Here is a 23,795-nt window from a genome sequence, read left to right as displayed (position 1 = left end):
AGAAGTCTTCCCCTTAATTAGTTAATCACCTAATGCTTTCTTCCCCTTAAAAAAAAAGTCAAAACCTTTTTGCAGTTTTAAAGCTTCACTATAGATTTCACTGTGTTGGGGATATTACTATAAAAATATCAGTGTAACCTGCAAAAAGCCTTGGTTTTGACAAACTGACATTTTTAATCAGGAATTTGCCTCCCAAAAACCTCTGACCATTTCTCTGAGCATGGTCCCTGCCGAACTGTACCTGAGGTCCCTCCTCTGTGATTTTGCCCCAGGTATGGGGCCGGGGCCCAGTAGATGGCCCCCTTTGATAGGGCTCCATCGAGCAGGTCCCCCAGAGGCCACCTCACACCACCTCCCCAGCACCTTCACCCAACAGGAGCCCAACATTTTCAGATGACTATTGATTTTAAAAAGATTACACCAAGCTACACTCATCAACGGAGCAAAACACGTGAGCAAAGAACGAGAAACGTGCTGTCCTGCCTGCCCAGTCAGCTGCTATTTCATAAACATCCTACTTGAACATCTGTGCTTTTCATCAGGAAAAGGAAAATTCTGCCCCTATCACACCAAATTCTTCAGATTTTTCTTTCACCCATAAAAAAGTTGCATCCCCTGTACTAGAAAAGCTCTCTCTGCTACTCTGGTATTACAGAGAGGCTTTTCTGTTGGAGTAAATCCAAGCTGTAGGGCTCCTTTACTGCATCAGCAGTATCATATTTTATCAGCATTACCAGTCCTTCTTAAACTGAGACTTACGAACTCTCACATTGTCAAAGGATCTACTACTTCTCACAACCACAGGTAGCTCTAATCTCTCTTTGCCGAGCAATCAATAAAATAAACATTTTGAGTCTCATGGGTCAAAGAAAAATTTCCAATCCCACAGGAAGTAAGAGAAGGAAGTGCTGTAGCAAATTCAGGAGCTGATCCAACGTCATTGAAGTTAATGCAAAGATACCATTGCTATCAGTAAGATGGGATCCGGCAATTAACTTTGACTGATTTGTCAAGTGATGTATGATTTCTGTATTCTAATCTAGAAAAAGCTAATATTGTTAGGATGTGACCAATAGTGTGTTATTCTTTATTTTTCACCCCCACACCACAGTGATAGCCCAATAGGGTAATATTTGCATAAATATGGGTGAGACAATGCATTCTTTGCACAGTTTCATTTTTGGCTCAGATCCTGAACATTTGGGCACTGATTACAGTAAAGAACATACTTCACTGTCACTCCCATTTTTCTTGAAGCAAAAAAAAATACATAACAAAACTTGGAGGTACTTTCCTAAATGTGACGTGCTTTCAATGAAAAAGACCTCAGCTTTGGCAGGGGCAAAGTTCATTGGCATTAAATGCTGATACAGCTTCCTTGACTAGAAGCTACATCTTACTCCAGTTGAGAATCTGGTCTTAGATATGCCCAGGTCAAAAGGCATTGAACGAGTTCATTTCACTCTCCTGGAGACTTCAACCAAAAATTCTCGTTCTGGACATGCTGTTTTCCATCTGCGTCTCTTCCCCTAATTCTCCACTCACTCTAGTTACATCTGCACAGGCAATTTAACTCACACGGGAATTCCAAAAGGTGCCCGAGAACATGTCTCTACATGGTTCATAAATTAAATCTAGCTCTTAAGCTTTGGCCTTAGAGGAACGCTGTCACCCTGGCTCTCTGTATAGTTATGCCATATGGATACAAAAAGTAGCCAGGGATCTGATCCCAGGCAGGAACGTGTCCTGAATATCCTTTAGTCATATCAAAGCCAGTTTGTTTATGTAAGTCAGGCTCCTGGGACTACTTTCTTAACCCCTTGGCAGACCTTGACTGATTATTTAAATACCCCAAATTCCCAACTCGATTTCCAGACATTTTCCAGAACTTTGTTCTGGCTGTCTCCCTGGAGAGGTGCCGACTGAATAAACTGGTCAGATGGCAGCAAAGTTGAAACAGAGGAGATAACTGTTAGCTGAAGTGGCTGCAGGATCCCAGCTCTTCCCTCCACCCCTCTCTAGACCCAAGACGAAACCCAGACAGGAAGTATAAGTACTTGCACATAACTTCCTAAAGCCTGGGACCAGCAGCATGGGTAAACACACTTGCACATCGCTCCTATGACCCTTGAGATACCTGCCCTCTTCATGCTGCCCCACTTCACAACCTTAGTTTTCAGCATCTCTTTTGTCTTGCCCTTCCTTTCCCATAAGAACCCTGGCTGGAAGTGGGGGCTCCTTATTTATAGTCCACCTGACTTCCACAATGACCTTCATTCAACTCTTTCTGGAAACAGGCTTTCTTCTCCCTACCAAACTAAGGAATACTGTAGTTTTTTTTTTTTTTTTTTTTAAAAAGTGAAATATGTTACGCTGTCCTGTGACCAATTCCCCGTGATAACCGTTGCACTCATGGCAAGCCTGAATTTGAGAAGCACTGAGCTTTTGCTGCCCAGTGGAGTTCACTGGTAGGGAGAAGGGGAATGGGAAGTCGTGGTGGCTGTCAGAAGGCAGGCTGAAATTGCAGCCCTGGATGCCTGAATCATATGGCTCCTCTTTACAGATTTTTAGCTCCTTGAGGCCAAATGCATCTCATCTGTTCTGTGCACATTTGCAGCGCTCCACTTATTACCACAGCACAGAACTCTAGATAGATATCTCCAGTGATTAAAGGAAAATTTGCCATGGAGCATGTTCTAAATAAAAAAAATTAATTCTCTCTTGACAATACTGGAGGGATAAGGTTAAAAAATTTCTAGCTCAGTTGCCAACATAAAGATGGTATAATTATTCAGCTGTTTGTGACGCTACTTCTCCACAACTTACAAAGCAGAGCAATGCCTTGTGACTGGCATCAGATGGGAAACCTAGAGTGCTTGCATGCGATGAAAGGTGCTGAAAAGAGTCCTGGAAAATTAAGTTCTCTCTCATCCGCAGTAGGTGATCAGCAGTGGCAGCGGTCCTGGGCCGCACTGTTCACTTGGGTGAGTTAATTCTCTGAGGAGCAAACTCAGTCACTATGGTCTTTATAGCCTCATCTATGCCTCTCTGCAGAGTCAGTCAAAAAGCAATCAGTTTCTGCCACTTAACACAATAGTTCAGGGATGTGTTGGCAACACAATCAGAACGGAGCAAACCTCTTGCAATATATTTACCATTATTGAGTGTTTATGACACAACCACTAACTGTTTTTCAGGACCATTTTATGGAAAATAGCACATATGGAAGGTGTCATTTAATGCTCTTTACAGATGCCTGGATCACTTCGACAGAGAAGAGGCAATTTTAAGCTACCTTCCTTCCAAGCCCTTCTTTTTGTCTTTGTTTTAAACAGCTATCCGACTTAAAGAGGCTTATCAGCATAGGATCTCTAAAGTCTCCTTTTAACAGTCCTGTGAGATAGAGAAAACTATCATTTCCTCTTACAGATGAGAAACTATGGCACAGAGAGACTACTACACTTCTCCAAGGTCACACAGCAAATGTACAGCAAGGTCACACACTTAGGGAACATCACCTAAGTCTGCGGAGTCCTCAGCTAGTATTTTATGCTCCCCATCATCTTTCCTCTCAAATGAAAGATGACCTGAGTGCTGAGACCCAACTGTAGCTCCTTGGACCCTACAGCAACTCCTGGGATGCCTCTGTCTCTCTCTCCTGCACACAGAGAAGAGCAGAGCGTTGCTGCTCACCTGGTGGGTGCATGCTTCTGCTCCTCCTCTTCATCTGTGTCGCTGCTGATAGTGATGACACTCACTGCAGGGCTAGGGGTGTCAGGAATTATTATTGTCTGCCGCTGCCGCTCCCGCGTGGTGCTGGTCGCCACATCACCCCAGCCGCACGTGATGGAGGTGCTGCAGGCAGGGCTGTTGTGCACCATGGCACAGCGGGGAGGTGTGTTTTCCTTCACTCGTTTCGACCGCTGAGGCGAGCTGATGGATTGAGAGGATGAAACTTCATAGGTGGATGCATTTCTGGAAATCGGAAAGGTTGTTAGTTGGTTAGAACTTGGTTTGCTTAAGTTGCCCATCGCCATGGCCTTTGATTCCTGGTCTCTGATTCAGTGGCACTGATTTATGGACTCTACGAAAACTGTAAAACTGGCATAGTCACCTCTTCAAAGGACAGAGTGCCTCACAGGACCTATTCATATAATTGGCTGAAAAGTAGTTTCTTTTAGTAAAAAATTCAATTTTGTTTTCCCTAGAAATTTCCAAATGAGAAATGCTCCCTCCCAGGAGTTTGCTCTGGGAGGTAGAGGCTAGTCACACAGCTCGGACATACAAAACACAGGCAGGCACAGTATGGCTGTCAAAGAAGGAAGAACCCAAATGATAATCCCTTTCTCCTGTATCCTGCATGGATGCATCATGACCAGGTATTTTTTGGCCAGAAAAAGCTAAAGGTAAAATTAGAATTTGTTATGGAAAACAACAATCATTTATCAGGAAAACTGTTTTTCTTAGTTGAAAATCTCATTTTCTGTTTAAGAATCTTTTCAATGAACATTTCCTGCCCAATGCTTCATCCTCTAGGACAGTGGAGTCCTGTGGATGAATGCACACATATGGGAGGACATACACTCGGTTTCATTTCATTCCCACATGAGGCAGCAGATACAGCATTTATAAATCAAAGAACAATCTTTTTCTTATGCAGTAGAAAAACATTCTCAAGTCCTGCTTTTTCCACAGTCTTCCTACTTCAGCTTCCCTGCCTGACAGCTGGAAAAGGCCTGTTTGGATCAGGGATCTGAACGCAGAACCTGTCCACCAAACAGTGCAGCACAAGTATGCAGATGGGAATATTTACCAAAGCACACTGACTGAAACCTGTTTCACTCATTTCCCACATTTTCTTTCTTCCTTTTATTTCTTGTATTTTTTCTGCCTATTGCAGAACATTTACAGATTCAAAAAGGAAAAAAACAAAGTTCTGGTTTTGTTCTACAGTGTGGCCTGGGCTGCATGTTCAGCTTGGCCCGAAAGCTAACAAAAGGAATAGGTGGCACCCCTCAAAAGGAAGTCATTACAGACCTATCGCACTATACCAACTTACACAGGCTCTTTTGCATAACAAATGGCTGCACAGTAGCACGTGCAGTGCTTTTTGAATACCAATGAGCAGCGTGGAGTACCCTCCTCTCCAAAGGAGCACGTTCCTCATTTGGCTACAAAAGCATAACAATTAATGAAGCCATAGAAACCCATTGCTCTGAAAGTGTCCAATTCCTCCTGGACACTGCCACCCTGCCCCTGGAGAGGGAAGGGAGAGGGAAGGCCCTGTGTAGGCACACTGGTTGCAACAGACGCTCTCTTTTGCTGGCTTGCTGGGGACGTAGCTCCTCTGCTCTACATTATGAATGGACTAAGACAGCTGGAGCCCACCCAAAGTAAATGCAACATTACAGAGCACATAAATGGGAAGGATTTAAATAGTGGCCTCTTAACTAGAGTCAAATCGGTTGTGAACTCAGAGCTCCTCTGGCCCCAGTCCAGTCACCCAGGAAAACCACAAGCTCCTCTGTTGTTGCCACTGTGCAAGTGGTGACCCATTTTGGTTCTCTTGCCTGCACTGTTCTGTTTTGGTTTTTTTTAAAGAAATGTGCTAGTTTCACAGCCCAGAGGACTTTCCCCAGAACAGCTGCACATACATCTTAAACAGCCTTGTCCTCTAGGCAAGATTACAGGCACTACAATCATCCTATCGTTTGAGTTGTGCCACATGACATAGTATGAACCAAAACCCAGCCTCCTCTTCGCAGAGTCAAATAGTCCTACTGAGAGTTGCTTGATTTAGGTGTCTAAGGACTGCCCCTGTATGAGATGTCCTTATAGAATGCTCCCTGTTTTATGCTGCCATGATTATAAAAAGGCCAGTGCAGGTATCTGTTGGTGGTGTGTACTGTTGAAGATAGGGGTCAACCACGTATGTTAGGAGCTAGAGAGCTTGAAGGTGGCCTAAAGCCACCCCAGTCCTCTACTCTGCGTGGCATGAAAGCTCAGAAGGTAGGTCATCGCCCTGTTGCTTTTGAAAGGGCAGATCTTGTATGCACACATCAGGCACATGTTCCTGAAGATGCAGTCCCCTGGAGGTGCACTGCCCTGTGGAAATGCAGACACTGCACCTCAGGAATGCTTCTTCGAGATGATGTGGGAAGAAAAGGTGTGGCAACTGGGCACTGAGCCACGCTGACCTAAGAATATAGTTACATTTTTAATTAGGGTGACTACAAGGCCTCAGGTAATCACAGCAGCGTAATGAGCTGTATAAACAGGGCCTGAATCTCCCATCCTGCATCCCCTCCAGCCACTAACTCCCGTGCAAAATGATGCTCACTGGGTATAAAATGCGCCTGACTACCTCTTACCCCCTGCTCTCCTGACCTGGGTATGGAAAAGGTGAGGCAGCAAAGAGTCCAGTCACAAAAAGCGTGATCTAATCACCCACGGGCCATGGAACAAACTTTATTTTGCCCCACAGATGTCAGTGAATACCACCCTTGTCAGCACGCTTGCATTGCAGGGCTGCATTCAGAAAACCCAGGTACGGGCTCCTGCCTCACCAACGCCACGACCAACGCCAGCGCCGGGAGCCGTGCGCACTCACCGGGGTGCCGACTGGTGCTGCTTACTCTTCCTGGCGGAGGTGGCGGCGGCGGGCGGCTGGCGCATGACGTGAGCAACACCCACGTTGACGGGCTGGGCGGCGGGGAGGGTCACATGGCTAGCTAACAGCGCGGGCTGCTGCATGATGGGGTTATAATGGCTGCCGTGAGCGTGGGTGTTTCTGCAAAGGGGGGAGACAGGCACACGTTTAAAATGCAATCGGCGGCTCTTCAGCAGGCTCTTTCACAGGCTCCCCCCGCCTTCACTGAGGCACCCTCCTCCAGGGCCCGCTGGGCTCCCAGTCCCCCCAGGGAGGGCCATTTACCCCAGGGGAATTGACTGAAGGGAGCAGCGTGGGCACAGCACTCCGCTCCAGGGACGTGGAACAGAGAAGCTGCCCGTAGCGCTCAGACAGGGGGGTCGCAGGCTGCAGCCTCTGCCCTTCTCCCCGTGGCTCTGCAGCCTCACAGGACCCCATCCCTCTCGCCCCAGCTATTCTCACGCCTCCTCCGGCACTGCTGGGTACTTCAGGGAGCCTCCAAGCACCTCCAGTTTACCTCCAGTCTGCCAGCGGTTGGGTGCCCGCCATGGACTCTGGGATGACGGTTGCGTGCTGGACAGAAGTGTGGGTGGCCACCCCGGTCAGCTGCTGCCAGGCGGGAGGGAGCAGGATCTGCTGAGTGCCACTGGGCCACGCTTGCTGTCGGACAGAGGGAAAACAATTTCTTAACAAGAGGCATCATACAGCGAGGGTAGTGGTGGTGCATGCTCATCTCGGGCTCCTAATAATGATCATGGTCATACTACCTAGCTCTTACCACTTTTCAGTCATAGATGACAAATACTGTTAAGAAACAACAGTAAAAGCAGTAAAAGCTATCAATATAGAGAGCACAAAGGAGGGGAAAAAAAATCCCTGCTGTCCAAAGCAGCAGCTGTGTTTCAGGTTAAACTGGGAATGAGAGGGATCGAAACCAGCTGGCATTTCAACCCAAACATCAAACTCTTTAGCACCTTTTAATTTTGACTCTCCAGATCAGCTGGGCACTATAGTCCGTTTGTTATTTTCTGCCCTTCTACAGCCAATTTTCCTTCCCGCCCCAACAGGACCTAAAGGACTTCAGGAACTTAAAAGGAGAACGAACTTTTCAAGGATCAGGAAAGAGAACAGGGGGCTGCAAGGCTTTTGCAAGGAGGAAAAAAAAGAGGAATTTGGGAATACCAAAAGGGAGTAAGTCTTGGTCAGTGCTCCTCAGGAGGAACATCTTGCTGCATGGGCCAAGGAGCCCAGTTGCCTGCTTCCAGCTCACCTGGAGCCCCCCGGCCAAAGCAGAGTGGAGCTGTGCATGGCTACACATCGCATGGCTCTCCTCTCCATGTGCTCTCCGGCTTTTTCTGAGAGGTTGCCCCCCTTGCAGGGGTGGAAATCTCTGCCCTGTGAGTTGAGCCATTGCTCTGCTATGCAACCATCCCTCCAGCTGCCCTGCCACAGGCATGACTCAGGTTGTCCTGCTCCAGTGACTCCACACATGAGTCAGATGATTGGTTTTTTGACCTGGGAAACTCTCTTTGCTATGTGCTGCCTGAAGGTGGCTCCAGCAGCTTCTCACTGCCTGGGCTGGGGAACACAGGGGTGCCAGCTATGGCCCTCCTTAGTCCCAAACGGCACCACTATATTGGACCCGTGTTGTGTTATCTCACAGCTCTAAGGAGGCTAAATTTTAAAGAGAGGAGGCTTTTTCCAGGAATGCATTTGTCCCCCTCTCCATCCTCACAAGAATCCTGTTAACTATCGCCATAATCCCCTCCTAGCCCCCAGTAAAAAAAAACAAAATGAAACCAAGCCACCCCCCCAACAAAAAAAACCCAACCAACCCTTTTCCCAGTTCTGCTCCAAAGTTTGCCTTGTAATTTTCCATATTGCTGAGTTAGATGAAAAGGCTGCTATGGTGAGGCCTCTCAGCAGCATCTGCAAAGGATGGACAGTCACAGGGCTCCTGAGAGCTCTTCATCTAAGGAGCCACAACCACAGACTGGTGCTGCTCAGAGCAGGTAGGAGGAGGAGGCAAAGATGCAAAAAGTTCAGGGAGGAAAAAAGCTTTATTTTTTTCTTTTTTTCCCTTTTTTCCAGCTTTGATTTAAAAGAGGAGTCTAAACTACTGTTGCAGTCAGTCCCAGGGGACTACCAGAGAAAACTGCTTCCTCCCTTTTCAGGAAGAGAACTGAACAAATCTAAGCTCCTTTCCCAACTGCGGCGCATAAATTTAGATGCAGTGTCAGGGTCCAGGCACAAATTCCTCACTTATTAGGTAAGGACCACTGAATCATCTAATCTGCAGATAAGGCTTGTCTAGGCTGATCCACTAGCACAGTGTGCTGTGCTTACACACGGGAAGCTTGTGCCGGCAGCTGCAGCCTGTTCTCAGTTATTGCATTACTGTGAAATTGTGCCACCGCAGCGCAGCGCTGCGCTGGACCCTGCGCTCAGGAGGTGGTGGGTCCCTCAGTGCAAGGGAGCTTGTGCTGAGGATGTAGAGCAAGAACGACTAATGGAATAAGTGTGTTGGTTCTGAAAGCCAGTGGCAGGACCTCCGTGGAAGAAGTGTTATTGGGAAGGAGTTAAAAGGAGAGAAAATCAGAATTCAGGGCATTATTCAAGGACAGGGGACAGTTCTGGGTCACGTCGTGGAAGCCTGCCAGAAAACTGTACAGCTTTGTCTCTTGCGATCTGAAGCTGCAGAAGAGCTATTAGTAAAGACAGGATCAGTCTCCTTTCACTGGTTGTTGTGCATACAGCATGTGGACCACACTTGCTTTGAGAGGGTGAAAACAGACCAAGAGAAGTTACAAATAAGTTACTTTCACCACTGGCTCTGCATCTTGCAGGCTGCTTGCTCTGTCTAGCTCCACGCCACAGGCTGCAGACACACAGATGGCACAGATACTGCTCAAAATCCATCACTGCCTCTGCCCTGGGTCCCTCCAGCTCCTGGACCTCCTTCCCCTGTCCCTCCTCTGGGACTGCTGGTCTCGTACAAAATGCACAGGGAGAGCTGGACGCTGGCTGCACTGGGATGCAGTAAGGCTTTGCCAGCCACAGCCATCCTGATGCGGGCAAGCATAGCAACCTGCGCCACGTGCTGGGCAGGGGAGAAAGCCCATTGGTACTAAAAGCCCATTGGTACTACACAGTGCTGGGAGCACAAGGAGTGGCATCATGCCTAATCAGGGGGACAGATAAGGTGGGTGAAAAGGCAGAAGTGGGCTCCGGAGGCGCTACGCTCTCTGTGAGGGACAGTCCCTCTAGTAGCTGGAGCAATTGCACGGTCCAGTCTGAAGAGCATTAGATAAGCAGCTGTGCATGAGAGGAATAGCTCTCTGCTGAAAGAGAGACACACAGCCGCTCGGACATCAGATGTGACTACAATGCATTACAAAGAAGCTGTGTTTTTCCATTCAGGAAACAGGAATTGGGTACAGATTTGTTTATCAGACCAGCTGCTCAGCCCAAACCGAGCGAGGCCCGCGGACACCAGATGCCACCGGCATCAATCAGAGTGCCTTGCCATCAGAGCGGCAGCTAGCATTTCTCATTGCCTGAGACAGACAGATATATCAACAGGCAGATTGCCTCTCCTTTATTAAATCAAAAATTAAAAATCTATGCAAGTGAGGAGTGTTTCTCAGAAACAGCTTAAATTCCCTTGTAGAAGTGACAGTGAATAAAATGTCAGTAAAAAGTACTAGAGGGGCAGCCCATGAAATGGGATTTCATGTAGCGGGGGCAGCACAGTAATTGGTAGCAAAGGTTCTTCTGAACACTCCCTCCCACAGACTGTGTGGTGACCCCAACAAGGCCACCTCGAGAACAAAGAAGGGACTGGAGGTCTCAAGATCTTTCAGGATGCTGCTGCCTTTGGGATGCTTCAGACCCAGCTCTCACCCCTTCAAGCCCCATGTAACAGCAAGCCTCAGGAGGCCTGGCAGAATGGCAGGGCCATGCAAAGCTCTGTCACCTCCTTCACCCACTGCCTTGGCTGATTTCTTGCACAAGCGATAGGTGCCTGCACAGACTGCTTCTCACTTTGCCATTGTTTTTGTTTCCCCTGCCTCTTAGGCTCTTCTTTCCTACCAAAGAAGAGAGCTGGCCCACGCAGGTTGTTACAACAGGCTGCAACAGAGATAGGTTCAATGTTTCAGACAGCCCTCTAACAAAGACTCTGCTATTTGGAAAGGGCAGGGCACGTTAGCTAATGGAAATCACCCAGGCTGCAAGTTGTGTTTTGATTCATCTTCCCAGATAAGTGCGACTGGCAGCTGGCAAAGAAAGGCAATGGCACCAACAGTCTTACCCTGCAATGCAAGGCACAGGTCTAAACCCTGAAGTCTGCTGGTACTCGACTGCATATGAAGGCGCTGGCATTAATGAAAGCATGGCAGATCAACCAATCCTGAGTCAGAGGCATGCATTTTTGACTTGTAGGTCACCTTTTCCAGGCTGCACAACCTAATAAGTATACTAGGAGCTTTTTTTTTTTTCCTGCCAGAAACATGCTTGATATTGGCAGAGGTGCCATGGCACCAGCTGAAAACCAGGAGGGGCAGATTCACTGAAGCCAGCACAAGGAGGAATGAACTGCTCCTCCTTTTTCAGGGTTCCCCTTGAGGATGTGCACGTGATCGATGGTACCCATTCCCATTTGTTTTTTTTTCCTGGGAGGACCCATGCTTTCCCCGTGAGTGCATTTTGGACAATTGTGCCAACAAGTGCTGCTGACAAGGAGAGTTCCTTGGCTGTGGGGCCCTTGCCTCTGCCCCCTACATCTCTCTCAAAACTTAAGAGCAGAGGGGCAACTCATAAAGCAGAAGGGTGCAAACTTAAAGCATGAAAGATATTTAACGGCAGCATGCAACTCACCAGTGCGACTCCTGACCACAAACTACCACTGAGACTGTGAGTTCAGGAGGATGCAGGAAGGTTATTACCAGTTTGTCCTCAGCAGAGGCCTGACACAGCTTCCCCTGAGGCTTCCCACTGATTCCAGTGGAGAAGGCAAAAGGAAAGGAGGTCTTTCCAGAGACTTTTGCAACTCTGACATAGCCTTTGAGCTGAACAATGAACTGGTGAGGTTTGGACATTTTGGAGAAAGCTGGAGACCCTTATATGGCTGCCCAAGTCTCCGAACGGCACCACAGAAGGGCCTCAGAGAAAGCTATTCTCCTCACCCTCCAAGAGCTAAATAACACAAAAAATACCTGCCGAGCTTGGTGTCTTCAGAGGTCCTTACCTGTGCGAGGAGTCCTGGCTGGATCTGAAGAGGCTGGGCCCCAGGAGCCTGAGTGACAATGGGAACGGCGTTCTCCATCCGAACTGAATACCCAGCATGCTTCGAAGGGGAGGCTTGTAACCCTGTTCCACCAGCACAGAAGGTACAGCATTAGCCGTCAACAGCATTGCTAGGAACGGGGATCTGGTTTTCAGAGGTGCCTAAGGGCACTCGCTGATGTCCACTTAAATTGCAGTGGTCAGTCCCTCCGAAAAATTGAGCTCTCAGAGTCCCACATACTCCACCCCAGCCCAAAGATGTCCATCAAATGTTGATAAACACGATACACGCATAAGGGTGCAGAAAAGACATTTTCAAAGACATTAAGGGATTAACTGAGTTCATATTTTCAGGGTACCTCGAATCCTTGGGAAACATCTCAATACAATATGTACAGGGAGAAAAGGAAGAGAGGGGAGGGAATGGCTTCTCTTCCCCTATGTTCTCTGGTTTGACAATAGAAAATGGTCCTTACCAGCCAAAACCCCTTGCTATGAGAGAATGCTCTCTTGTGACCCAAGTGGGACAGCGGGATGGGAATTCAGAACTGTGCACTCACTCAGCCTTGATGGGAATAGGTGATTTTTCTCTTGCACAGCTTTTCAGGACTCATACTTAAAAGGCTTTGATTTGATCATGTAATCTAGCACACCCCGAACTCCAACCACTGCTGACTCAGCCACGCATTAGCCTAACTGAGCTGGAGGAAACCTCCCTCTCCACCACCTTAGTGCGTCCCATAGCCTCTGCTACCTTCTCTGCTTTAGAGCTTTCTCAAGACAGCAAGCAGAAGATGTTAGCTTACATATTCTAGCAATACATTTCTGAAGCCAAACCTTTGAGATGCATTTTAACTATGTAGAAGCTAAACTCCCCTAGTTCAAAAGAGCTTTGATGATCTTGCAGAACATTTAACAAGTGCCTAGAGACTGCTGCACAGACAGGCTTGTAGAAATGAAGAGCAGAAGTCACACCAGCTGAACCAAGGTCTATTTAGACCACTTCACAGAATCACGGAATTACTACGGTTGGAAAAGACCTGTAACATCATCAAGTCCAACCATCAACTAACACCACCATGCCCATTAAACTATGTCCCACAATGCCTCGTCCACACGTTCCTTGAACACCTCCAGTGATGGTGACTCCACCACCTCCCTGGGCAGCTTATTCCAGTGTCTCACCACTCTCTCAGTAAAGAAATCTTTCCTAATATCCAGCCTAAACCTCCCCTGGTGCAACTTGAGGCCATTTCCTCTTGTCCTGTCACTCATCACTTGGGAGAAGATACCTGGCTAGTTTTTCCAAATTGCTACAGCATGTGAAGTCAAGAGAAGGACAAGTGGCTAAATCTGATCATCACCCAATTGTCTGACAATGGTACCTGCCACTGGTATATACAAGAAGGGCTGTTTGCAACAGGGCTGGAGCTGAAGGAATTGTACTGATAAATGGTCACAAGTATCTGTTATGGGAGCAAACCCTCACCTTCACCAGCACCACACTTCCTGCTGCATTAACCTCCTGAGTCCATCCCTCTCTTAACAACTGAATCCCTGAGAAGCGATGAACTCATTATTTAAGTACTGATTTATCGCTGTTGTGGGGGAAAGTTTTCAAGTTTACTAAAGTGAGGCAAAAGAGCCTCAAAGTTTCTGTTCAGGGCAAAGGACAACAAATATGACATATTCTCCCCCAACCCCGTCTCAGTGCCTGGCCCATTGTTTTAGACCAGCCACATCCAACCCATGATGTTGAAGATGCCTGCAAGATCCTCCACTGTTGCAAACATTTCTATCTGCAAAAACCTCATTGCTCTTATTTACTAGGCCAGCAATTTTTCTACCATATGATCTGCACTAAGGAAGCTTGTTTCCAACAAGAGCTAGATGAAACAGCAGTGGGGAGGGAGCAGCTACTGGCTGAGACCTGGTGATGCTGTTACTTACCTTGGAAGCCTGGTGGGCAGACGATGAGAGCTTGCTGGAAGGGGTCGGGCCGGGCACAGATCTGCGCTGTTCCTGTCTGCAGAGGCATGCTCCGCTGGGCCACCGCAGCCATGGATGCCGCTGAGGGCTGGTAGAGTGCAGATTGGTAATTTAGTATGGAGACCTCGGGGTTGGCTAAGGAAATAGTGGCACTGGAGGAGGTGGGAGCCAGGTTGGTGGTCTAAAGGAATGATGGGAATTAAACAAAAACAAACAAAAATGAGGGAGATGGGTATGTTGGAAGAAATAAAATCCAAAAATAAAAAAAAAAAGTAAAATAGTGTAAGATAAAGAAAAAAAACCAGCAAACCAAAACCAAACAAGGGGTAGAGCAGGACACTGAGGAGCACAGAAGCAAGGGCAGCGATGGGGAAAGGAGCACGATCTGCCTGAGTAACCGCAGCTGTAGCATGCCACGAGACCTCCGGCCACGCAGTGCTGCTGTGTACTGCTTAGAGATGTAGCGTGTTCTCCACAGCAGAACTGTAGCCCCATTTATCGCCCAACCGGCTCTGATTTGCAGCATGATGAAGATGGGTTCAGAAAATGCTACTATCCCCAAATTATGTTGTTCTCTCATCATGCTCACAGCTTTAGAAGAAGCTCACATTTCTCAAATAAAAGAAACTCAGCACCTCCACACCCTGCAAAGCCTCACCCTAAGAGGGGAGACTCATTGCAGCCTTTCCTCTACCTTGTATTTAAGATGGCACACGCCCCTTGAATTATGCTTTGAATTCAAAGGAATCAGAAGGCATAACAGTATGATACTTTCAAAGTCCAAACTTTGCTTGGCTTGACTTCAAAATCTCTTAGAGCAGAAACTCCAGCAGAGGATGTTGCAAAGCCACAAAAATCAGCCCAATGTTCTTCAAAACATCTAGAAATCTGAGGCTGACTTGTGTTTACTTTGGACTGAGTCTGTAACAGTTGCAGACAAACAACAGCTCTGCCACTGCTCTATAAAAACATGCCCTTAGCATTCATGCTTAGGCAATTAGGCTCTATCAGACCAGGGCCCACCTTTCCCCTCCATCCAAATGCACCAGCACCACTGCTGGAGATAGGTGAGACAACACTTTGTCATGGTGAATGTATGAACCCAGGATGAGGCTTTAATCAAAGCTGCAGGAGGCGGCAGGCTCAGCATTTTGCCCTGCCCTGGTTGCCCCTGGCCTCGGGAAGGGTATCCATGCTGCACTGCCACAGCCACAACCACAGCCACAAGAGATGCGACGGCGAAACATTTCTTCCTCCTCCTCCCCTCTCTGTGCAGAGGCGGAGAAGCGCAATCTGTTCCCCTGTGCAACACACTCAGCAGCAACCACGACAGCTCCCACACTCCTAATCTCAGGAGTTGTAACTGGAGGGAGGCAGTCCCCAGATATTTTGCAGAGACAGGGAGCACCAGAGAGCCAAGATGAGCGGTATGTTGAAGAGAACAGTGAAAGGTTTAGAGCTTGTTCAAATTAGAACGCCCTTCCTGGAAAGGTTTCTACCACTTCTTCTAGGAACACTGGAGATACCGGTTCTGCTCACAATACACCCCCCTTATGAGAATTCAGAGATTACCACGGACCTCTCCATCCAACAACCAATCCTAACATCAAGTGAGTTGTGAGGAAACGAAAGCAAGTCTGCATTTCCTGCTAGCAGTTATGGTACAAATGGTGTCTCTGCCCTGCAGCTGGGGCCTAGGGCAACATGTAGCATGCATTTCTTTAGTCAGCATCTCCGAAACAGCGAAGAAAGGGAACAAGTGCTTGTAACTAATACCCTATCACACCAAGCCATGACCTATCTCTGTCTGCATCTGCTTAATGAATTGTTCCAAAAGACCTTCTGTGATCACATGTATCAGGAACTGACTCATGAAGTCTGGATTTCTGAGTGACACAGGAACACCCTGTACATCTACACAGACTCCTTTAGCTCTCTTGCTTTCCAAGCATCATTTCCGCAATGCCACCTGCAACCTCCAGAGTGAATTTTGAGCAGCTTGTTCCCAAAAGGCTTAAAAGACAGTAGGTATTTCTTCAGCTTCAGTCTCCTAGAGTGCTGTCCCTGGAGAGTTTCCTTTCACTGTTGTAACACAGTACTGCAGTAAACAACTTAGCTTGCTAGTCACACAAAATTTATCAACGCAGCACCCCCCAACACTGGGGCATGTCAAACTAATACAAAAGTCCAAAGCATGATTACAAAGCCAGAGCCCACCAATGTAGCATGCAATGTGTTCGGAGTGGGGATATGTGCACAGGGTCCCCATGTCAACTGTGACACCTGGAGTAAAACCAATGAGAGATAAGAATAAATATTACCACTAAACTCTTCTTTCCTGTCAATCGGTTACAGTGCTGTGTCTGTTACAGAAGGGTTTAAATTCTTTTTACTTCAACGCCAATTTGAAGAAGTGCTGTAAGATCACAAATACTTCTGCCTGACCCAGGGAGTGCAGTCCTGCTTGCTGCATTAAGGGACTAATGAGCTTTTCCCCATAGCAACTTCCTGAGTAAGCAGGATTTATCACCCCCAACAACATAAACAACGAGGGCAACATTGCACCGTCGCACAAAATGTCACAAGATTACGGCTTGCGTGAAGAAAAGAGAATGAGGAAGAGTGGAGGAAGGAGACTAAAAAAGTACCATCTTTTTTCAGGCATGTTAAATGGGATGCTACTTTGCTTTTCAACTTCTAGACCCTACTGACGTAAACGTTTCAAGCACTGGCCACTTCTAATCAATGCCCTTACCTGGTTGTGGACTGTGTTCAGCTGGTTGTTAAAAGTCATGGTCAAGTTGGTCGATGTGCTCGGGGCTACATGGGTGATGAATGGTGTCTTGCTCTGGTTCACTGTGTCATACATATTCACCCGCCGCTTGCAGATCTCCATGTTCTGGAAGCAGGACTTGACACTGTGTAAGGAAAGGGGAGACAAGGAAGAGTCAGAAAATCAACCAACCGACCAACAGAGGTAACAGTTCATCACAGTGGCCCTGCATTAGCTCTCAATGGCAGGCTTGGCACTTTCTTGGCTCTTAAAGCCCTTTGCTATTTTATGCAGGTCTCTCTTAACCAGTGAGAGTCAGATTAACCCTGTACTGAAGAGGGTGAAATGGGCATCAAGGTGAGAGCGGCTGCTCTGGGACTCCTCCTGGGTGCCCCCATGAGTCTGAGCACTGCAATGTAAGTCACAGATAGCAAGCAAATCTGTCAGTCTTCAGGTGTCAGGGCAAGAAATACAAAGCGACTATTTTAAAAGAGTGAAAGAGAGCCAGAAAGAAAAATATTGTTTTTTCTGATGATTGATCCTGACAGGAAAAGACAACTCACGCTTTCTGCCTCAGTGTAAGCCTAAAGGTAGTTTTACAAGTGTTTTGCAAGGAAAACTTTTACTATCGTTGGTCAGAGACCCCTGAAAAATCTTACTTGTTCCTTTTAAAAAGTAGTTCACTGAGAGCTGAGTCCAGCCAAGCAGTTAAAACATTGCCCCTGTCTGGCTAAACACTTCCGCAGATGCTTATCTTAAAGCACATGAACTGTCCTTTTGCAGTCAATGGGACGATTCATACCACAAAAGGTTATGCCAAATCAGATTCATCAATGTCCTGAGGGAATCAGGTTCTGAGGTTATCTCAGACTGAGAATTGGATCTCTGGAAGGAAAGATTACAGCTTCTTCCTCTATACAGACTTTCCTTTAAATGTTATTGATATAGCAATGGAAATTTTGAGAAGTATCATATTTTGTATCCCCAGTAAAAAAGATGAGATACTCTCTGCATTGCTAGAGCACTCTAGGTGTCTGGTACATGAAACTGCTGGTATTTCATTTTTATAATTGGGATATCAAAGCATACAGAGGTTTAGGAGATAACAACAGTGATCTTGTGCAAAACCGTGTTTTTAATAAAATCTCCTTTTTCCAAGGTCTAAAAACCAATAGACATTTTCCACAATTCTTCCATAATAATTGTTTTTACAAATGTGTCCTCAGAGTCTGAAACACAACCCAAAAAAGTATAAAGGCATTTATTTTATTTCCATTATCCCAACCCAGAAAAACAGAAAATCCAAGAGGTGAAAATCAGCTGTAGCTGTAAAAAATCAGCTGTATGCATAATTTCTTTTGTAATGATCTAAGCTGTTAGAGGCAGGGGAGGTAAACACACCCTCACACAATTTTTAAGAAACAAAATGTCCCTTCAAAAGGAACAAGCTCATCTGATCCCTAGGGTTGGTCAGGAAGAGGACCTAGATCTTTTTAGCCCTGTCTTGTCTCTTACTCACATGGTCATCTTTCTTCTCTTACAGGTAATATCTTGATAACTGGATCTGTGCCATAAACACCTGCAGACAAGACAGGCTCAGGACACTGTGCATAGCTGTGCATTATGTGCATTCATTTAAAGAACTATGAAATACCTGTAAGTTGCAGAACATTCAGAAAAATCAAACACTTATCAAATAAATATAGAAGACTATTGGATTGCATTTTTACAGCCAAATATGAATATAACGCTCCCTCAAAAAAGCACTGGAAAGTGTATATATTCTGTACACGGTAAACTACGTGTGTTACCAAACGGTTTTATATAACAAGGTATAATCTCTACTAATGTAATACTGTGTTCTCTGTCTTTACTTTAAAAAAAGGGGGAAAAAAAAGAGGGCAGGGACAGAGCAAAAAGGACAGAAATACTGAGGAATACCCAGCAATTTAAAAGCCAGGCAGTTAAATATGTGGGGAGCTAAACTCACTTTGTTGTTTGCTTGGAAGTAAGCAGAACAGCCCCTCTCGGGCTGCTCAAACTTGCAGCCTCTCTGAAGCATGCCACCGCAGAGATTCCTTCTAGAAGCTACATCTTCCACATATTCTCACTTTATCTGCTGCCTGATTTACTTTCAAGAGAGATTACAACTCCCTGCATCTCTCAAGTCTTTGAAGTTTCTATTCTCAAAACCACAGGCAATCATAGACAAAATTTCCATCAACTTGCCACACTAGTTACAGCTTATTGCTCTCTTTACCAATCACCGCTTCCAATGCGGAGGGGCTGCGTGGGGTTACACACCCGCCTGGCACAGCATTTAGTATTCAGAGACCTGATGCTGAATTTTTTATTCAGGTAAAATTCTCACTGCTGTTGGCCCCAATGATATTTTCAACCTTTCTGGGGCTTTGCCTGAGCAACCACAAGTGAGCACTTCAAAAATGAAGATGCGATTATGGTCTGCTGCGTTAGCAGAAAGATTTCTGATGGCAATGCATTATGCCACAAATCTCTCCTATCTTACACAATCAGTTGTTGCACAGTAAGAAGGACCGTTGCAAATTAAAAGACTCCTGTATATGATGCTAACACTGTTAGAAAATACTGTCATTTGTTTATTTATGAACATTTTTATATGAAACTTACTTTCTCTCTGTTTAGCACAACAATCTCCCATCTTGTTTTCATTATATTTATCACTTACTGTCTATTTATAGATAACAATGCTCAAAGATGTCTGTGCAGCCTAAGTCTGGGTCTACACAGATCATGCACCCACTACCTTCTGGTAAGCAGCTGCTCTTACCTTGTGATAAACGTAACAAAAGGGCAGCTACAGCTCCTTCACGGAGGCAAAACTACCTTAAATGAACTTGAAATACTGCAGGTAAGAGCACACATACGAGCAGGAGAGGTGACACGCAGTAACCTGGTGCTCTGCAGCACCCACACAAACATACTCTATGGCTTTTTAAGCAGTCCCCTTTATTTCGTACCTGAGCTCCTCACAGCCTTTAAACACCCATGCACATGGCACCCAATGAAGCACACTGCTGTGCCGGTAACTCTGGTCTCCTGACGAGGTGAAGGGACAGCCTGCAAAAGCACCTTGAACCACAAAGTGCTGTACAGCAGGATGTTCTGCTAGGTGTCCTGAGGCTTTGGAAAACCCCCACTATGTGTCTGCCTTCGCTTGCACCTGAGAGACCCGGCCCTACGTGAACTCCCCAGGGGAGAAGAGCAATGTACTGCACACAGGTTTCCTGACTTTCAGGCTGCTGCTTTCCGTGACACAGCCTTAGGAGAAGGGGGAGTCAGGCCTAAAGGCATAATGCTTCTTCACATCTCCATTGGGCAGTGGAGTCCATCTCCATTCCACAAATGCGTCAGCTGAGGTCAGAGCATGGTTTAAGGTCACATAGGCAGGCAACAAAAAAGCAGAAAACTGAACTCCTTGTCCTGCTGCCTGCGCCTGTAAACCAGCCTGCTGCAGAAAAACCTATTCCCTTAAAAAGCAAACAGCCCCAAATTGACCCCTGCAAGATGGGAAGGTTCTCGGAGGAAGGGTCGGCTCCCCACTGCAGATAAGGTTGATTACTGCAGTAACAATCAGGACTATATTACTTTGAGATATACTGATACTTTCAGCACTAATTGCATAATTTCTTCTGAATTTTAATGCAAACATATGTAATTATTGAATATTTACATAATGAATGTAGCACATTCTGCAGCGTTTTAAATGCCAAGCACCTACAACACAATTCTTGCAACCTTAAGAGTTGGCAATCCCCTTTTTTTTAACCAGAAAAAGATTAAAACTTAAGTCTTAAGCATCTTAATAATGCCCCTCAGATACATTTGGTCTCCACCACAACCAGCTCTCCTCTTCACCCCTTAATTCAAAACCCAAGGGAAACGAAAGCCACGTACTGTGTGCTGTGAGGGAAATCAAGCAAGTGCGTCATGGTGACAAAAGGGTGGTTCAGAGTTTCAATGGGTGTTATTCTCTTATCTGCATCTATTGTCAACATCTTCTTTAACAGATCTATAAACTCCCGCCGGTCTGCCTTTTCCACCAACATATCACTTCCTTCCAAATCTGTTGTCATGTTCACCTAAAGGAGAAAGGACAAGGGTGAGTGCTAAAGGGAAAGAGCAGATGGTCAGGTCTCCAGCAAACTGTGTTTACTCCTCATTGGAGCACATGCCCTGCAAGCCTCCCTGTTTAAAGGGGTAGTTGCTGAAGTCACACAGCAGACTCCGTGGTGGCTAGTCATCTGAGTTGTGCATGTCAGATCTCTAGACAGATTGTTAAGTGTTCAGCTCGCTTGGGTCAATGGCTAATGAAACACTTAGTCACCCTCCACTGACGATGAACAGCTTCCATGTGGTAGCCGGCAAGCTCTGATAATCAGTATATTTATCATATAAAGGGCTGTGCTACCAGATACTTAACTATGTGTCCTGTGAGCAAAAAATATATAAAATAAATAAAAATTATCAATAGGTTTATGAGAAACATCCCATGCATGCATCAGGTGCCAGGAAAAAAACCCATTACGTTATTTCATCCATTTATACAGTCTCCCCTGATCTCAGTCCTCCATTTCTGCATGTTTGCTTGTGAATGCTACAATGTCTAGACTTTGCTAGCACAAACTCCAGTCGCAGGAGTGGTTATGCCAGAATTAACTTTCACAACCACACGGAACTGACACAGTGAATTAGTACTCCCCATTCCGCCAGACAGCTACATTTACAGAGAACACGCTCTTCTGCGGCCACGGTGATTATTTCCAATGTCACCATTTTACAAATGGAAATATTAAAGCACAGAGAAGTAAGTGACTTGCCAGTGGTCACACAGAGGAGCACTGGAGAGACAAGAGGAAACGCACGATTTTGACACTGAGAGATGTGACGGCCATTTTCCAAGGCTGCTTTACTACAGCACATCGAGACCACATGCCCCTATGTGCAGTTTCCCCTACAAAGCAGGACATAACAAGCTGATAATCCTGGTATTTCTCAGGAGCTGGCACAAGAATAGGATACACAGAGAAGCCATGTAGTTACCCTTTGTTAGCATTGCCTGAAAGCATGTGAGGCAGTCTTGCTGGTTACTCACCAATGCTCTTACCTGTGCCATATCATCCAAACAGTTGAAAATGTACTTTCTTGCTTCCTTCGACTTAATCCCCGTCTCTGCCTCATGATCATCTGGCGTCTGCTCAAAACAAGAGATAGGCATTGACCAGAACTGCCCCACAATCAGCTGCGGGTTATGTGCCACTTCCAGCTTGTGCCTTATCCTGCCCTCATCAGAGACCACTGTGTCTCTTGCTTGACCAGATTACATTTATGCTATCTCCGCTATGGTTATATGACAGCTTTTATGTCACAAGGTGATTTATCTCTTCTTTTTTACTTCATAGGATCCTCCCAACTACAGTGGGAGTCCCAAAGGTCTCTTACACCTACCCCAGCATGAGGCTCAGCATCCCATCCTTACAGCCAGAAGCCCACTGTCCTCTCTTCTTGGGGACTGAATGCTGCCAAACACGCCGGTACAAGAGACTCAGGGCTCACTCGCATTACTAGCAGGTTTTTTTTTGTCAGAATTAAAATGCTTTCTTTTTTTTTTCCCCAAAGCATTAGATATTAGAGCGAAGTCTGCCCAGAGCACGTTTCATTTAAACTACACATCAATTCATTGACTACTTAGAGGGAGATTTCCAGGTCAGTTCTGGACTTAAATTTCCCACAAAGCAGTGCCAAGCAGGTGGGCTAAGGGCTGCAGACTTCGGGGATGGCAGCTTTACCTCAGCCTATATACCCACACCAGTGTCTGTCCTGCCTTGCAAAAAGCAGAGACCTAGGCTCTGAGGTGACCTGAATGTCTCCTCACTTCCAACCAAAAACCGCAAGGTAAAAGAAACAAGGGAACATCTTCCTACCTTCAGCCTCCACAAAGGATATGGTGAGTCTGTATCCCTGTTGAAAAACCTCGTAGTCTTTGTCCCTGCACTTAACAAATACTCTGCTGGTAAGCCCTGCGTCTGTGAAATATAGCGAATCTGTAAGAGAAGGATGAGAGGTCACTGTTCATCCTGTGAAGATCTCTGGAGGTCTTCCTTGAAAGAAGGCAGGGAGGCATTTAAAACAATAGAACAAAGAAAGAAAAAGAAACTACTAGCACGTAGTTAGACTTCACCAAAAAATCCCCCAGTGCAAGGAATGAGAGGAAAGAGAATTCCCGTACGGCATTCCTCCATTTATCACGTACATCACTGGAAACTCACCCTTACAGTATGCTCCCACAAAGCCTACGGATAAAGGAAGGAAAGTCCCTAGGTTTTAGAGGTCAAAGAGGAAGATCCACACAGAGGTTTAAATGGGGTGTTTCACTGCTTTGCACCTTTTTATGTCACACTCTCCTCTCCAGGAGGTAATTTCAACAATTTGATATTGCGCTCTAACTTTTGCTGTTTTTTCCCCCAGCTGAGTGCACAGACTTTACTAGGAGCAGTTTGAAGTTCAAAACGGAGGACTATGAAGTGACTATCTTTGAACTCAGATGAAATATACGCTCAAATGAATTGACACCCTCATGATATGTAAAGTACTTCATCTCTATTGCCTACATGACTTCATTTGTTTCTTGGGTTACTTCCATGAATATGACCTCTCTGGCACTCACACAGCTAAAAGATGCTAAACATGTGTTTCCAGGATCTCAGACTTTAATTTATTTATTCAAAGGAAAAAGGGTCTGTGATTACACAATTAGAGACTGATCTCACACACAGCTGGGGTGCCACATGAAACCTTAACTTTGGCATCTCCTGACTCCTGAATGTTTCACTTTGCAAAATTGCTGCAAAGTCTGCGAAACTACTAAAAATAGTCATCTACTCTAGAAAATTCTAGGGAAAAATAGAAAGTGTTTTTGAGAGAAGAAACATAGAGGGGTTAAAAAAAAATAAATAAAGGCATAAAAAGTAGCTGTGGTTTCAAAGACTTCCAAGCACTCAGGACCCGGATCACTGAGCATGGCTTGCTTGGCTCTGCAGCTCCTTAGGTCCATCAGAG

The 23,795-nt window shown here is 46.0% G+C and overlaps 1 protein-coding gene across 1 annotated transcript in view; it reads right to left on the bottom strand.

The window, feature by feature from the left end:
- The window catches only part of HIPK2 (homeodomain interacting protein kinase 2), a 132,582-nt gene that overhangs the window by 10,102 nt on the left and 98,685 nt on the right, over positions 1-23,795 (bottom strand). The window contains exons 4-12 of the mRNA XM_059817194.1: positions 22,661-22,780; positions 21,844-21,930; positions 20,634-20,818; positions 16,680-16,842; positions 13,886-14,105; positions 11,898-12,019; positions 7,167-7,309; positions 6,611-6,790; positions 3,694-3,975 (exon numbers count right to left, since the gene is read on the bottom strand). Of these exons, the coding sequence (XP_059673177.1) occupies positions 3,694-3,975; positions 6,611-6,790; positions 7,167-7,309; positions 11,898-12,019; positions 13,886-14,105; positions 16,680-16,842; positions 20,634-20,818; positions 21,844-21,930; positions 22,661-22,780 (1,502 nt within the window). The remainder of the gene's footprint in view (positions 1-3,693; positions 3,976-6,610; positions 6,791-7,166; positions 7,310-11,897; positions 12,020-13,885; positions 14,106-16,679; positions 16,843-20,633; positions 20,819-21,843; positions 21,931-22,660; positions 22,781-23,795) is intronic.

The sequence above is a fragment of the Gavia stellata genome, chromosome 4 (assembly GCF_030936135.1).
Source record: "Gavia stellata isolate bGavSte3 chromosome 4, bGavSte3.hap2, whole genome shotgun sequence".
Taxonomy (NCBI): Eukaryota; Metazoa; Chordata; class Aves; order Gaviiformes; family Gaviidae; genus Gavia; species Gavia stellata.
Note: the sequence above shows the minus strand (reverse complement) of the source record. Positions and strands in the feature narration are given on the sequence as shown.